Raw genomic sequence first — 18,578 nt, forward strand, 5'->3', positions numbered from 1 at the left:
TCATCATCTTAAACCTCTCTTCTATACATATACACAATCAAACTACACATAATCATATTTTGATTGGGTGACATCTAGATTAGGGTTGATAACGTCCAATTTAGGTTTGTTGTACCGTATAATGGGTTGAGAACTTTGAGGATTTCAAATCAGAAAATCAAGGTGGGGTTTTCCTTCAATATCTTTAGGGTTTAAAGGTTTTGGGCAAGATTACTCAATCGGATCCGACTGAGTGAAGTATTTGAAGAACAGGAGGTTCTTGGCAAATGAGTAGCGTTGGACGGTGGATCACATTGGTAAATCTTGAGTTTCAACAAGTGTGCGCTTGTAATTAATTCGACCGAGTGAAAGCTTTGAAGAACAAGGGGTTTCGTTCAAAGATGTAGCGTGAGACGGTGAATTGAAACGATATTGTTGGAGGTTGTAGAATCAACATCAAGCATAGGGTTTGTAGGGTTAGATTTCTACATCTCTTGTATACACACATTTGCAAAGTAAGATATAATATACTATCTCAATTCGAATTCGAATTGAGGGAAGACATACCAATAGCGAGGTCGATTGGGGAACTGTCTAAACAAATTCTTGTGTACTTTCTCTCTCTCTCTCTCTCTCTCTCTCTCTCTCTCTCTCTCTCTCTCTCTCTCTCTCTCTCTCTCTCTCTCTCTCTCTCTCTCTCTCTCTCTCTCTCTCTCTCTCTCTCTCTCTCTCTCTCTCTCTCTCTCTCTCTCTCTCTCTATCTATATATATATATATATATATATATATATATATATATATATATAATATATATATATATATATATATATATATATATATATATATATATATATATATATATATATATATATATATATATATATATATATATATATATATATATATATATATATATATTTTTTTTTTTTTTTTTTTCAATTTACAAATTATCTATTACATTGATCGGTTGATCAATTTTGTTTGGATCATAACTTTGAACACATTTTTAAATTGGTGTTGTTGTGTAAATCATAAACCATTTGGTTGTGATTGGATTTCTAGAACAACAATACCACATAGAAATCCAAACATTATTGATCACATATTAAGGTTCGACAAATTGCTTCACTTATGTTTTTTTGTGAATTATCATTGGAGAAGGACTTTTCCGTATTACTTAGCATTCAACTAGTCGTGATTAGTTGTTGTTGATCAATTTGTGAATCATTATCATACCATTGTTGTTAATACGCACATCCGAGCTTTTTGATAGCGGGTTTGATTATACGATTTTTGATTATGGATATTTGTAATTTGCTTCCACGCCATAATTTTTTGAATTTTTTATATATATATACTTTTCATTTTTAAAAGAAATTTATAAAAAAAAATCTTTTTAGAAAATTTTAAAATAAAACATCTTTTGAAATAAAAAAAAATAACAACTTAGGATATTTTTTGTGATTTTCAAAAAATAGACTAATTTAGCTTTTATTTTGATGTAAATGTCCAAAATATAAATTTTATTAAAATCATATTAATAATATGTCTAAAATATGAATTTTATTAAAATCTTATTACGGTTTTTAATAATCGAATTTAAATATATATAATTTAAATAATCATTTAATTTGAACAGCTATATATAGATGAGATTTTTAATATTCGACGTCTATGATTAACTGACGGATGTAAAATCCTTTTACACTGTCAGTATATTTCAATTAAACTCTATATAGATATAATAATGGGAATTACCCGTCCCGAGAATTTCTAGAAAATGTAAATGGAATATAATTTATTCACGTTTTATTATAATTAGCATCTTCAATGTAGTAAATTAAGAAGCACATCTAACTAATAACTATACATAATCCAATATGTAGTTGCATCTCATAAATATTTCATTGGCTTTGGCCTATTATGGCAAATTTCTTTAAAGTACTCTTTATGTACAATATACAAAAGAATGACAAAATTGAAGTAACAGTATCAGAATCTAAATAAGCTTCTTCTTGAGGAAATATCTTTTCAAATGCCACAACTGCAACACTGAAACTGCAATGCAGATGCCCAAGGACATAAAACTAAACCATGCCACTCTTGAATTTGTTGTCTCACTCACTGTCCTCATCTCTGCTTCTCTGACAAATATCACAAAAACATAAACGTTAAAATCAATTGCAAAAACAAAAAAAAATAGTATTTTGAGTAAATATATCTGTCCTATACATGTTTGAAATAACAATGAATCCAAACAAACACTAAGAGATTAGTTCGCTATTGACACTTAAAATTACCTGCCCTTAAGATAGACCAAATTCTCATGGATAGCTTCCACTGATCCTTCTAGCTTTTTCAACTCAAGCTCTACTCCCTAAACATCAACCATAGACGATCAACCAAAATCAATTATATAAAATCATCTAATCAGTCAAAATCGATTTTTGTCACCACAGAACTAATCCTTGAGAGACGGAACTAAGAAATTGTACTAGAAATTCATGAAGAGCATGTTACTAAATTCGCGTTGTTGAAATGTTTTACCTCAATCTTGTCTTTTCTAGCAACTGAATCCCAATCTTTGGCTGCAACTCCAATTTTCCAATCAAGGTTCATCTGGACCTCTCCACCTCCAGGGTTGTGTAGAACCGAAAAGCATGCTAGGTAGCTCCCACTCTCTTGAGTTGTAAATGCAAAATTACCAACCGTAACATTCTCACTATGATGAAAAGCGTTCCCATAAGGCGAGGTCACCTAAAGAAAACAAGTTATCATACAAATTGGAGCGAGCAAGAAGAAATTAACCCTTTTAACAATTAAATGTCTCAATGTTGTCTATCGTATCGCAGTTCCACAGTTAACGTAAAGGATAACTGCATGGTTGAATATGAGGTAGGATCGTAAGAAACGTGACGAGCCATTGTGATTTTGTGTAGCTTCAACAAAATCGCGGCGTCACTATGATTTTGTTAAATCTCAATGGCTCGTTCAAACATACACTAAGAATACAATCATGATTCATGTGTAAGACTATCTTCTAATGTAAAATAATCAATCCCACATAACCTTATTGTACCATCAAAACATCTCAAAAACAATCATGTAAGAATGCATATTATACAATCATGATTAACTTCAACAACAAAACAAAAAACACAATCATGACTCTTATGTAAGAAAATCCCATAATACAAGATAATCAATTTCGCATAACCTTATTCGGACAACAAAAATATTTGTGAGACACTCAATTTTCCCTACATCTACAACACTTTATAAATCAAAAGAAAACAATGGTTGTTAGTTCAGGTGAACTAATCGTTAATTTAGATCACATTCAAAATTGTGAAATTGTGGTTCATCATTGAACTAACCGTGATGTTTTATCGTCAATTGATTCAGCCATCTAATCAGGTAAATTAACTACGTTTTTAATCAATTGAAAAAGTGATTAATTTATATTTCATTCAAAGTTGTGAAATTGTGATTCATCATGTAATCAAACTAACCACAATTTTTGATCGTCAATAGAATTAACCATCGAATTAACGGTATCTTTAAACATGATTAATCAGACACGCAAGTATATCAATATCTTTACTCATTCTACAATCAAAATATCTTCAAAAACAAATTCCCAAAGACACAATCAGATTAAGATCAATTGCATGATTAACATTTAATCCCTAAACTCATTGAAAAACATCTAAACAACATACATATGTATCCCATAATTGATCAAGACCCTAAAATTGAAGAACAACCCATGAAAGAAAACGCAAAAGGGTAACCGTTTATAAGAGAAAAATGATACCTTGACAGAAATAGTGGGATGATAGGATTGATCAGCCTGAATAACAAGATAATCAGCCAAAACGACGACGTTATTCTGAATTTCCTCAGAAACACATTTCATACCTGATGGACCAGGCAAGGTGATCCATATAGCATCAGATGTTGAAAAAAACAAGAAAAACAACAATGCAGAAGAAACTATAATCGAAGCTATGTTTTTCTCCATAATAACACTTTTTTTCTTTTCTTTTTTCTCTCTAATTTATTTATGCACAATGTTATGAAGAATATTTTAATGTTCCTTTTTGGTTTTGATTTTGATTAGAATTCTTTCTATAAAATCAAAGACCACAACAACTACATTCTCTCTTCTCTCTGCCTCTTCCATTCCTTTTCTTTCTGCGATCTTTTTGTTAACATGGTAATTAATATTTAATTTTTTATTCTATAATAACTTATATTTTTGTTTATTTCAATTTAATTAATTTCTCTGGTCAAAATAATTTTTTGACTGGTCAATAACTATATTCCTCAATTAAAATTATTGTCGTTTAAGATTTTTAATTATGTAATAATGTTATCGGAATATATTTCATTTTTATTAATTAATTTTATAATTATATTAAAAATAGTATACATAATAATAATTGAAAAATACAATTAAAAATAATAATAATTTTTAAATTAAAAAATGAGAATCACATTTATTATAAAATAATGTTTTAATAAAATAATAGTATTTTGAAAGAAATGGAATAAATGAATTTCTATTCAAAGTAAATATAATTTTTCTTAAATCTTTCTTCAATTACGTCATGCTATAATATTATTTTATTAGATTATTTTTAAAATATAATCATAAATATTTACTTGGTTTATTTATTTAGATATATGTAAAATAATTTTAGTGCAGTAGAAATGAATTTTAATATACAAAAATTGAAGTCTGCAAAAAAGAAGCGAAACATCATGCGAAAATTCTTAAATGTTCATAAATTTTTGATATGAATCTTCGGACGCACTCAATTTTAATTTAGCGTTAATTTTTTTTAAAGATGCATCTTCAAACTTATTTCGAAGATGCCTTCTTCGAAAGATTTTGAAACTTAAATCAGAACCTAACCCTTCTCCTTCCTCATTTTTAAAGAAACTTAAAAGGTTATCAAACTCTTTAAAAAAAATCCCTAACCAACTCCAAAATCAAACAACAAAGCTCAAAGGATCTTCAATCAACATCAATGACATCAAAAACATCATCCAACACTGAAGCAAATTTAAAAATTGTAAGTTTTTGATGTTTTGATAAGTTTTTTGAGTTTTTGTGTAAATGAGTTGAAATTGATGATTAAGTTGAGAAATGAGTAGAATTTGCATGAATGATAGTTTAGACATAGTGTAAAAAATGTTTGTTGGCCGAAAATGATGATCAAAGCATTATTTTTTGTGTTTGCATGTCTGCATTTCCACCATTGATGCACCTGAGGTGTTGCAGGAAATTTTGGAGATGCATTTTTCAGAATTTTTCAATGTTTAAGTTTCCGAGTAATCGAAGATGCATCTCCAGAAATTCCCAGTTTTTTTTTTCTTTCTTGTTTGTAGTGTTGTTGTTTGCTATAATTGTGTGATTTAGTTTAACTTATTGGTATCATGGTTGATAGCTTGAGGCACGAGAGGATTGCACAACATCCATTAGTGTGGCAGGAGAAGAGTCGGGTTTCAGAGACTCTTGTTCACTCTGAACATGCAAAGACATCTACTTCTTGGGCTCATACTTCTCCATTTTCTTCTTCCCGTAGGAGATGAGTTTCACCTATCGACACATCACTCCCTCCATTCTCACGCGGGTGTCATGTTTTACCTATTCATGCGTTAGAGGCACCCGAGTCATTTGTGGTACCTCCTACTTTTGATGTTGTTGAGTCAGTGCCACCTCCGAATGTTGCTTCTAAGCTAAGGCCACCTCTTACTTTTGATGCTGCTGAGCCATTTCCACCTCCATATGGTGAGACTGCTAAGGATGTTGAGTTAGAGGCATTTAGAGGAGGCCCTATAGAGTTGTCATTACTGCCTCTGTACCCAGAGCATACTTCCAAGCATATCTGGGAAAGAGAGGTAGCATTAGTGGGATTCATTTTTTTAATTTACGTTTATTAATATATTACAAGTTTCTGACATTGAATTTTATTTTCTGCACGACCGTGACCCGTTGAAGATTATTAGCCACAAGCGGAAGATTATTGGCTTGCCTCAGACAAATGAGGAGTTATTCTAGGAAGCTTACCGATTATATTACAGTCAACCATGGGATGCTTAATGCATTCTTGGAGAGATGACACACTAAGACCTCATCATTTCTTCTCATACTTTATGAGATGTCTATCACACCCGATGATATGGTGTGTTTGCATCTTCCGATTAGGGGAAAACTTCTAGATCATTAGAGGATTATCAAAGATGAGGCACTCAAGTTGATAGTAGACTATCTGGTAGTTGAGCCAGAGGCTGCATTGTCAGAGATGGCCAGAACTAGAGGAGCTCATGTTAGGTTTGAATTCCTGAAAAGGTATATACATATAAGCTCCAGAGAGTTGAGGAGTCTAGATACAATGACAAGCATGTGGGGATCCATAGAGCGTGTGCTATGAGAGCATACCTGCTATATTTGGTTGACACTATGATTTTTGAGGGCAAGAGTTCCACTTATACAAATATCGTCTACCTACGATACTTCGAGAACTTCGAGTGGATCTATGAGTATATCTAGGGGATGCTTGTTTGGTCTACTTGTACTCGAAGTTATTAGAGGGTTGTATGTAGAAGACGAAATAGGTCACGTGGAACATCGCACTACTTATGGTAATATTTATTGTTCTTTTAATGTTTGTAGTTCTTTTTCATTTCATCTTTACAATGTAATTATTGATGATTCATGTGTTCCAAACATTTTAGGCTTTGATCCTCCAACACTTCTCTCGTATCTCTGGCTGGGAGAGTGTGCCGACTTACACTGAGGATATGATGTTTGCTATTGTATTTTCCCCACTCAAACGGAACCAGCTGACATAGCCGTTCAGAGTGTATCTTGACCGCTTGGTTGCCGAAGACATGTACTTCAACAACTATGTCGATCACCGTGAGACGCAACCATTTGACGAGATAGTGTTATACTCAAGATGGTTGGCTTATGGATCACGTCTTACTGCTCCTTATCTTCTTGAGCACGTGATGCAGCAGTTCGACTACCCTCAGACCATTACCAAATACACTGTTGTGTATGCTCCTCCTGCTTTGACACTTAGACATATGGATGTCATATTTGATGATTATGAGATTCGTCTGATACCGGAGGAGGCATATAATATCATAGTAAAGAGCGACTAGAGCTACCTCGACTGGTATATTAGTTGGCTCTTCAGGGTGTCACATCTGTATATGGTGTAGGTTGCTCTAGGAGATACACTGAGACCGACTCATCAGGAGATACTAGAAGAGGAGCATGCATAGTTTGTTGGTGTAAGCCCTAGAGGCCAATACTTTTGGTACTTGTATCGAATTATTTAAAGGCATTTTCTTTATTATGGTTGATTAATAAAGTCCCTGGAATAGATAGTCCGTTTAATGTATTAAGTGTGACTTAATCATGAGAACACATTAAACATAAGGACACTATTCTTAAAGTATTCGTAGTCGAGATTTAGTGTGAAGTGGGATAACATTAAAACATTAAAACTATTATGTTTGTAGACTGATGATCACATCTCATGGATCATGGATAAAGAGTTATCAAGTCTTAAACATAGGTATGAATATTAGGAGTAATATTTATACCGGATTGACCCGCTATGAGAATACTATATAGAAAGTTATGCAAAGTGTCATAAGTTATTCTCATGGTGATAATAGTGTATACCACTCTTCGACCTGAAACCACTATGGATCCTAGATGTACAGTCGAGTGCTTTGTTGCTGATCCAACGTTGTCTGTAACTGGATAACCATAAAGACAGTTGATGGGTACTCCACGAAGCATGCTGAGGGACATGAGTGTCCTAGATAGAATTTGCCAATCCTGCGTAACAGGATAAATGTCTATGGGTCCAATATTGAACTGGACAAGGGTGACACGGTCTATACCTTGTGTTCAATATAGACATAAGGGCAAAGGGGTAATTATACACATAATTATTATCACAGGAGGTTTTGTCAGATCACATGACATTTTCGTGACTTGGGTAGCAGTGATGTGTTGCTAGATACCGCTCACTGTTTATTATGTTAAATGCGTGATTTAATATAATTGTCAACGCCGCGAAAACCTATAGGGTCACACACAAAGGACGGATTGATGAGAGATAGAGTAACTAAGGAACACCGTAAGGTACGGTGCACTTAAGTGGGAGACGAAATATGGTAAGGTACCAAATACTTAAGTGATTTTGGGCATATTATAAGATATGGGCCAAAATACACTTAAGTGGGCTTTTTATCTTGAAGCCCACACAAGTGGTTCTATAAATAGAACCCCTTGGGTAGAAGCATTGTCACTCCAATCCACTCAGACAGAAATTCAAGTAGAGACTTGGAATTTTGTTTCCCTCTTTCTCTCACTCAAAGCCTTCATTCATAACAGCTAGCACTGCGATTGAAGGAATCCGTTCGTGTGGACTGAGTAGAGACGTTGTCATCGTTCAACGTTCGTGATCGCCCCGTGGATCTGTATCAAAGGTTTTGATCATTATCAGAGATCTGCACCAAAGGTTTGAATCACCACAAGAGGTAACGATTCTATCACTGATCATGCCCATTCGTAAGGATCACTAAATGGAGAAATTTTAAATTCCGCTGCGCCTTGGATGACTATTCTCCTTCGGTGGTATCAGAGCCACTTACGAAACCATGAATCTGATAACTGTTTTTGTTCTGTAATAATATGATTAAAGACAGAATGAATCAAAGGTTAAATTGAGATCGATCAAGTTACATATATGTGATATATGTAATCCTGATGCAAAATACATTATATATGATATAGTGTTCTCGTTTCGTTCATTCAAACCCTCGATGATTGTTTTCCTTTGAGCGATCAATGGTCGTTTGCTTCTTGATCCGACATTAGTATGGTGAAGCAATGACGTGTTGATCAATCATACTGAATTAACAATCGAGATGTGTTTGACGGTCTGAAATTGGTGCATCAGGGTTAGTGACGGCATAAGGGTTGTGTTGTCAGAGAGTTATGCGATTGGGATTTGACTGCACAAGAGTTGTGCGTTCTAAACACTTTTCCGAACAGTGTTAACCGGTTAACGAGAAACTGAATACAGCCTTCTAAACATTTTGGAACAGTGTTAACCGGTTAACGCATATGGTTAACCGGTTAACGAAATGCGAAATAATTTTTTTTGAGATTTTCAAACAGTGTTAACCGGTTAACGCATTTGGTTAACCGGTTAACGCAAGGCGGAAAACAGTTTTCCAAGACATTTTCAAACAGTGTTAACCGGTTAACGCATATGGTTAACCGGTTAACGCAAGGCAGAAAAGAATTTTTTAAAAGTTTTCAAACAGTGTTAACCGGTTAACGCATATGGTTAACCGGTTAACGCAAGAAAAAATTCACCCGTTCGGCTAGAAAAAGTGCTTTGAAGTATCAAGTGTTGATACGAAAAACGACGTCAATTTTAAATGAATTGTTCATTAAAATTTTCGAGCAGGGGCGCTGTCCGGGCAGCGGACCCCCGGCTAACTCTGCGTAGTGTGATTGGTCGTCGAAATTTAATTTGATTTTATTAATTAAAGGAATTAATAATAATAATAATAAAGTGTTTATTATTGTCTTGTGGTGATCGGTTATGGCCTTAGTTTTCCTTTGTTTTGTTTTAGGTTTTTAAAATACGACCTGCGTGTCGTGCCTCTCTCTTAATCTCCCAAATGTAACTTCTTTTCTCATCTCACTCCCTCGTATGTAAAACGAGTTTCTTTCATGTAATGTAATGATATGAAGAAAGCAAAGAAGTCAGTGCCAAAGGAGGACAACCTTGAAGATCTTGCTTGGAGAAGCTTAGATCGTTGTAGGTTAGCTTAGGTTCTCTCATTGACTTGGGAGAACAATTGCGCTAGGGGCCATAACTGTTTCATTTTGTTTGTATGTATGTTGATGCATGTGAATGTATGTTGATGCATGTGAATGTATGTTGATGCATGTGAGAGACGGTTTATATGATAAACAAGTCGGTGAGATCAGAAAAATTGCAATTCCCTCAAAATAAATATTAAGTTTTAAGCTTTCCAAGTTTTAACACTCATCAAGACTAGTAATGGATAATGTAGGTTTCGCCTACGTGAGGTGCATGATCTATATATTAGTAAGGTGCGATGGGATAATTGTAATATCCAACTGTTAAAACAATGGGTCAAACTTAACTAAACAAATTATGAGAATATTATATATGTTTGCTTTCCAAGTTTTAGCACTCATCAAGACTGGTATCGAATAATGTAGGTTTCGCCTACGCGAGGTGCATGTTTTGTATTAGTTAAGGTGTGATGGGATAATTGTAATATCCAACTGCTAAAACGATGAGTCAAACTTGATTATAATTTTCTTATATATGTTTAGAAGCAAGAGTTGGGAATAATCCATATGATGGATTGGAATAAGGAGTTATTCACCCAATTGAAATTTTCGAGAGTTGTATGAGATACAATTGGAAGGAGTTCCTACCTAAATAACCTAATTTTGTGTAATCCGCCTACGCGGACTTAGAACGAAGTGAAATATGGATCTCGACCCACTAGAAAATCTTCCAACGGGATTTTCCGAATCAGATGATGAGGGTCATTTGTTTTGAGTAAAATAGTGGGAGCATATTTAATTAAAGGCCTAATTGAATATGTCAATGATACTTATATTTTCATTAATCCTTGTGTAGATTAACATGACAGCAAACACCTCTAACAACATCCTGCGATCAATCCTTGATAAGGAAAAATTGTCTGGGACAAATTTTCTGGATTGGCACCGAAACCTGAGGATTGTCCTCAAACATGATAAAAAGCTGTATGTCTTGGAGACACCTGTTCCTGAAGAGGAACCTCCTAGTTCTGCACCTAAGGCAGAAAGAGATGCTTATAAGAAGCATGTCGATGATGCCAATGAAACTGCTTGTCTCATGCTGGCTACCATGAACTCAGAATTGCAAAAGCAACATGAGAACATGTCAGCGTTCGATATGATCGAACACCTGAAGTTGCTCTATCAAGAGCAAGCAAGGCATGAGAGGTTAGAAGTTTCAAAAGCCCTTTTTCAAAGCAAGTTAGCTGAGGGAGCCCCTGTAGGTCCCCATGTACTCAAGATGATTGGGTATGTGGAAAACCTTGAGAGATTGGGTTTTCCCCTCGAAAAGGAACTTGCAACTGATTTGATCTTGCAATCGTTGCCAGATAGTTTCAGTCAATTTGTCCTAAATTTTAATATGATTGATATGGACAAATCTCTTCCTGAACTGCTCGCCATGTTAAGAACTGCCGAGCAGAATCTGAAGTCAAAAGGGAAGTCCATTCTGATGATCGGAAATGGAAAGAGACAGAACAAAAGGCCCACTAAGCAGAGTGATAAGGGGAAGGGCAAGGAAGTTGCCAATCCCAGATCCACTGCTGCTTTGAAGCCTAGTGGAGGCATAGCAAAAGAAGGCACCTGCTTCCATTGCGGTAAGACCGGACACTGGAAGAGGAACTGCCCAAAGTACCTGGAAGATAAGAAGAATGGAGTAGAGACTTCAACTTCAGGTATTTTTGTTATTAATTCATCTACTTCTGCATCATGAGTATTAGATACTGGATGCATTTCTCACATTTGTACAAATGTGCAGGAACTAAAAAGGAGTAGAGATTTGGCAAAAGGTGAAGTCGACCTACGAGTTGGCTATGGAGCAAAGGTTGCTGCTTTAGCCGTAGGAACTTTTGTATTGACTTTACCTAGTGGTTTAATAATTCAGTTAGAGAACTGTTATTATGTACCTGCAATTAGCAGGAATATTATTTCCATTGCTTGTTTGGACAAGTTTGGTTTTTCATTTATAATAAAGAACAATTGTTGCTCAATTTATTTGAATGATATATTCTATGCTACTGCACAAATGAACAATGGACTATATGTCCTTGATCTTGAAATGCCTATTAATAACATTAATACAAAAGGGTGAAACCTAACAAGTTAAAACCAACTAGGTAAGAATATTAAAACTCTTCGATCAGATCGAAGTGATGAGTATTTAATCTTAGAGTTTGATGACCATCTGAAAGAGTGTGGGATCCTATCCCAACTTACTCCTCCTGGAACATCCCAATGGAAGGGTGTATCTGAGAGAAGAAATCGAACCCTGTTGGACATGGTCCGATCCATGATGAGTCACACCAATCTTCCAAACTCCTTTTGAGAACATACACCATTGACATCAGCTTACACACTTAACCGTGTTCCATCCAAAAGGTTGAAAAGACACCATATGAGATATGAAGTGGTAAGAGACCACATATGTCTTACATGAAGATTTGGGGTTGCGAAGTTTATGTGAAACGACAAATTTCAACTAAGCTTGAGCCCAAATCTGACAAATGCTTATTTGTGGGGTATCCTAAAGAAACAAGAGGATATTATTTCTACAATCCTTCTGAGGGCAAAGTGTTTGTCGCTCGAACTTGAGTCTTCCTAGAAAGGGATTTTATTTCCAAAGGAATCAGTGGGAGGAAAGTAGAACTTGAAGAAATTCAAGAATCACAAAGCATCGATACACCTATGGAGGAATTAAAGCAGGAAACACAAGTAGTTGTGTAAGAGCAACCTGCTCAAGTAGAACAAGACCAACGTAGGTCAGGCATGATACGTCACCTACCTGAGATATATGGATATCTGATCAAGGTGATGTATTACTCATGGATCAAGATGAGCCTGTGACCTACTCATGGAATCTTCGCCTTGATGAAACAGTAAAACTGTATGGATTCATCAAGAACAAAGATGAGCCTTGTGTCTACAAGAAGGTTAGTGGGAGCATGATCGTATTCCTGATATTATATGTAGATGACATATTACTCATTGGAATCGATATCCCTACCCTGCAACAAGTAAAGTCTTGGTTGGGGAAATGTTTTTCTATGAAGGACCTGGGTGAAGCAGCCTATCAGAATCTATAGAGATAGATCATGAAATGCTTGGCCTAAGTCAGAGTACATAGACAAAGTGCTGAGACGCTTTAATATGAATGATTCCAATCTGGTTATGTGTTTTGCTTAAATGGTGGCACTGTGAGCTTGAAAAGTTCAACGCAAGATGCAGTTGCTGATTCTACAACTGAGGCCGAGTATATTGTTGCCTTAAGTGCAGCAAAGGAAGTTGTTTGGATCAATAAACTTGGCATAGTCCCTAGCATTGTGGATCCTATTGGTCTCTATTATGATAACAATGGTGTTATCGCACAAGCTAAGGAGCCTAGATCTCACCAACGATCCAAACACATACTTAGGCATTGTGCGAAAATATGTAAAGTACCTACACTTGACAATGTTGCTGACCCACTGACAAAGCCTCTTGCGCAGCAGAAGCATGATGGCCATACTAGATCAATGGGCATACGGGGTATGCCTGATTGGATCTAGTGCTAGTGGGAGATTGTTGGTGTAAGCCCTAGAGGCCAATACTTTTGGTACTTATATCGAATTATTTAAAGGCATTTTCTTTATTATGGTTGATTAATAAAGTCCCTGGAATAGATAGTCCGTTTAATGTATTAAATGTGACTTAATCATGAGAACACATTAAACATAAGGACATTATTCTTAAAGTATCCGTAGTCGAGCTTTAGTGTGAAGTGGGATAGCATTAAAGCATTAAGACTATTATGTTTGTAGACTGATGATCACATCTCATGGATCATGGATAAAGAGTTATCAAGTCTTAAACATAGGTATGAATATTAGGAGTAATATTTATACCGGATTGACCCGCTATGAGAATACTATATAGAAAGTTATGCAAAGTGTCATAAGTTATTCTCATGGTGATAATAGTGTATACCACTCTTCGACCTGAAACCACTATGGATCCTAGATGTAGAGTCGAGTGCTTTGTTGCTGATCCAACATTGTCCGTAACTGGATAACCATAAAGACAGTTGATGGGTACTCCACGAAGCATGCTGAGGGACATGAGTGTCCTAGATAGAATTTGCCAATCTTGCGTAACAGGATAAATGTCTATGGGCCCAATATTGAACTGGACAAGGGTGACACGGTCTATACCTTGTGTTCAATATAGATATAAGGGCAAAGGGGTAATTATACACATAATTATTATCACAGGCGGTTTTGTCAGATCACATGACATTTTCGTGACTTGGATAGCAGTGATGTGTTGCTAGATACCGCTCACTGTTTATTATGTTAAATGTGTGATTTAATATAATTTCCAACGCCGCGAAAACCTATAGGGTCACACACAAAGGACGGATTGATGAGAGATAGAGTAACTAAGGAACACCATAAGGTACGGTGCACTTAAGTGGGAGACGAAATATGGTAAGTGTCATACGGTGAACTGGACCTTTTTTGTGGTTTTAATCGCAATGTCGCGGTTAGCAAGAGTCGTCACCGACTTTTCTTTTATCCAATAAGGAAAGGTGGAAAAGAACAGGAAAAACCTTAATTTAGATTTTGGGTTCGGGAGGTACATTATACAAAGGGAAGGTGTTAGCACCCTTTGTATCCATGGTTATCCATGGGCTCTTAATTGCTCGATCACTTATATTATTTTTGTCTAAAAAAGTGTTTGTGAATTGTTTGGAAAATTGTTTTGAAAAGAGAATTTAACTTTGTAATGATTCTTGTATGAATGTATACAAAGTGGTTATCCCGTTTTAGTTTTGAAAATTGTTTAGAAAAATATAACTCGGTAATGATTCTAGTATGAATGTATACCAAGTGGTGATTTTCTAAAGGCATTTTGAAAGGTGTGAGGTGCAAAAAAATGTTTTAAGTTGTGAGCCAGCAATTAAGAGTTATACCGACCCAAGGTCTTTACGGGCATTTCCTATCCTTATGAGGGTAAAACTGTCCTTATTATTGAGAAATAAGTAGTTTTATCCTTTGGATGTAAAAGGGTCATCGTAGGGTCATCGATTGGTCATTGAAGGCAACAGTTATGAGGATACCTTAGCATTCGAAGGGACTATCATCATTTAACCGTAGGCAACATCGGAGGGTCATCGAGGGACAAAGTTGTATATTCGAAGGCAACATCCGAGGGACTATAATTTATTTTATGATGATTTAACCGAAGGGTCTTTGCTAAGGGTATCCCCACGTTCGCGGGACATGACCGTAATATCGTAATCGTAAGGCAACAAAGAGAGGTCCAAGATCACTTATTCAAAGGCAAAGTTTTACAATTAATTATATAATTAGGATGAAACTCCACATTAAAATTATTAAAAATAATATATTAAAAAAATTAATACATTAGAAATTAATACATTAAAAATTAATTTAGGGTGAAACTCCACAAGGGTATCCCACAAATAAAGTGGAATACCTAGCCAATAACATTTTCCTGGGATATGTGAACCTTTACGAAACTCAAAAAAAAGAAACATGTCAGAACACCAAATCAGGGTGCAATCGAAGATTACACCGGAGAAATATCACAACAATAAATAGGATAGGATGAATAATGCATGGCTATGATAAAACATAAAAAAAAAACAGAATAGAAAAGTCAGCTACTGTCTCGTTCGCCTCTGCCTCGCCTAGCGAAGGCCACGGATTTTGAATTTGAAAACAGCCCCATGTTAGGAACTTTGAATTTTATGGCATTTTATCACAGGAATAACATGGTCAAACATTCAGGGTATTCAGGCATATTTAAATTCCCATACGAAAGCAAATTATATATCAACATTTAATCATGATGCATTATATATGTAGATATGGCCAATTGAAAGTATAAACAATAGAGATACGCAAACCTGTTTGCCAATTCAAGGTTGAAGGGATTGACCACTTGTAGTATCGGAATAAGTTAGGCAGCGGGAATTGGACGGCGATGGCTTCGGTGCAGATGGGCTGCCTTCAGGGTTTCTTTACTCTGAATTCTCCGGGTAGGCAGGGTTCCTATGCCAAAGTTTCTATCCGTCCTTCTCTGTTCTCTCTCTTTCTTTTTCCTCAAGGTTTTGTTCCAAGGAAACCTCAGAGTGTTTTGCTTCTCTTCCTTCTTTCTCCAGTGAATCTCCCAGTGTAACTCCAAGTCTAACTCCCCCTACTGAAACTTCAGTATTTATAGACTAATTTCGTGGGTAATGGGCTTGGAATGAGGGAGACCCAAGTCCAAAATAATTTGTTATATTTTATTTATTTATTTATTTTAATTATTTAATTAATTAATTAATTAATTAATTAATTAAAAAAAAAATTCTTTTTTTTCTTTTTTTTTTCTTTTTTTTTTTTTTTTTTTTTTTTTTTTTTTTTTTAGGAAAAATGATGGGTAATTTTTGGGGTATGACAGCTGCCCCTGTTCAATATTCTTGAACCGAGAGAGTTAGGATGGCGTGTATGTCATTCGTGGTCTGGAGGTGGAAGATTATTGAACACTAGAATGCCCCAAAAATTTGCACTTGAGAATCGACAGTTGGTCTTGATGGAGATGGGCTTAAAGGTGCCATCCGGGAGGTTTGATGACGAAAGCTTCAGATCGCGCCGTATATTAGGCCAATTTGAAGACATGGGTGCCACACTGGGTCGTACGTTAGACCGTATAATGAGTCATCCATTAGGCTGCCGACTTCGCTGGGGAGTCGGAGTGTGTCATATGCTGTTGGGGATAAAGGATCAGAATGGACCATACGCTAGATCGTATCTGAGTTGCAGAATGAGCCGTACGTTAGGCTGAATCTGATGACGAAAGGGGTAGTCGTACGTTAGACTACACTTCAGAAATGTACCGTATGTTAGGTAGGATCTGATGATGAAAGGGGTAGTCGTACGTTAGACTACACTTCAGAAATGTACCGTATGTTAGGTAGCATCTGAGGGGATGGACATCCGAACGGGTCGTACGTTAGACCGTCGCAGAATGAGTCGTCTGTTAGGCCGCATCTGATGATGAAAGCGGTAGTCGTACGCCAGACTACACTTCAGAAATGTACCGTACGTTAGGTAGCATCTGAGGGTTGTAAGATCCAAACGGGTCGTACGTTAGACCGCGTTGGGGTTGTTGAAGTTCAGAATGGATCGTACGTTAGATCGTATCCGAGTTGTAGAATGAGCCGTACGTTAGGCTGTATCCGAAGAAGAAAGTAGTCGTACGCTAGACTACACCCCTGAACGTACCGTACGCTAGGCAGTATCCGAGGATTTGAAGGTCCAAATGGGTCGTACGTTAGACCGCATTGGAGTTGCTGAAGAAGTCATATGTTGGGCTGAATCAGAATGAACCGTACGTTAGGCTGTATCTGATAACCTGTATATGTTGTACTTGCAATAAATGTCTGGGATGGGCTTAGAGATGCCATCGTTAGGAGGATATCGAAGTGTTGTCAGAATGAATGTTCCCATGAACTGTATTTGAAATATGTATCTGAATCTTGAATGTGATTGATAAAGGTGTCTGTCTGAATGAACCTTCTACTTTGACTATATCAGGAGGATAATTAACCTGCAAAGAAAAAGTTAGCTTCATGCTATGTCATGATGCATGAGATGTTTCGTGTTATGCTAAAATAAATGTGAATGTTGTATGCATGCGTATGCTGTGAAAGGATGTAATGAATGAGTTATGCGTATGAGAAGTTCTGCTTGGGGACTCTACTGGGGAAAATAAATCCCCATCTACTGATTTGAGACATTTGTGTCGATGACCCTTTCTCGGCTGGGGATGCTTGATTTCTGTCTGATGGTGGAAATATTCAGCAGAGTCGGGCTGGAGATGGATGAGATGATCAGCCTGTCTGGCGATGCCGACCTCTGTTGGGGAATAGCTGGCTGTGCCGGGGAATACTGCCAATTTCTTCTGGGAAAAATAGGCTTGCTGGGGAAGAGAATTGGTAGCGGATTCATTGGAAGCATGGTTAGACCTTATCCTCGATCCTGAAGTCTTGTAGTAATTGCTATTGCTATTCTATGCATGTATTTTGGTAAACATTGGTCATATTCAAATGCATATATTAATTCAAATTAAATCAATGGACGTTTACGCAAACAAAACAGAAAAAGAAAAAACAAAAGCATCTTTTGAAAGAAGGTTGTATTGATTTTGAAAGAAGGCCTATAAACAGGCAATTTGTGTACAAGGAGACAGAAATCCTAGTAAGAGGAAATTGTCGAAAACAAAGAGAAAGCTATGTGGAAGAAGTCCTATTGATTTTAAGCCTACTACTGTCATTATGTCTTCGAGCATCTCATCCCTTGCTGTCGGATAGAAGTGATTGGCTTGGTCAGTCCCTCGAACTTGGATGAAAGTTGACTGAGAACGGGACATAGTCATACGCTTTAATCCCTAATTTTTGCCTGGACCGCCTTTTCAGGTTTTCAGTCCACCAGGATACCCTTTTTTGCCCAAGCCGCCTTTTCAGGTTTTCGACTTGCCGGGTGTACATTTTTTTTTATATATCCCTAATTTTTGCCCGAACCCTTTTGGTTCGCCGGGATGCCCTTACTTTTGCTTAGATACGTCAATCTAGCGGGTCTCTTTTATGCGTAGTATTTTTTAACTATGTCCGCGTTCACGGGATGTGGGAAGTCTTCACCATCCA

The 18,578-nt window shown here is 36.2% G+C and overlaps 1 protein-coding gene across 1 annotated transcript; it reads right to left on the bottom strand.

Annotated features, from left to right (window-relative positions):
* Positions 1-1,850: 1,850 nt before the first annotated feature.
* On the bottom strand, positions 1,851-4,168 carry LOC127085468 (transmembrane emp24 domain-containing protein p24delta4). The gene is made up of 4 exons (XM_051025983.1): positions 3,797-4,168; positions 2,527-2,736; positions 2,280-2,356; positions 1,851-2,123 (listed from the first exon to the last, which is right to left on the bottom strand). The coding sequence occupies exons 1-4, from the start codon at positions 4,001-4,003 to the stop codon at positions 1,979-1,981; spliced, it is 639 nt and encodes a 212-aa protein (XP_050881940.1). The 5' UTR covers positions 4,004-4,168; the 3' UTR covers positions 1,851-1,978.
* Positions 4,169-18,578: the final 14,410 nt, after the last annotated feature.

Source organism: Lathyrus oleraceus, chromosome 1 (genome assembly GCF_024323335.1).
Source record: "Lathyrus oleraceus cultivar Zhongwan6 chromosome 1, CAAS_Psat_ZW6_1.0, whole genome shotgun sequence".
NCBI lineage: Eukaryota > Viridiplantae > Streptophyta > Magnoliopsida > Fabales > Fabaceae > Lathyrus > Lathyrus oleraceus.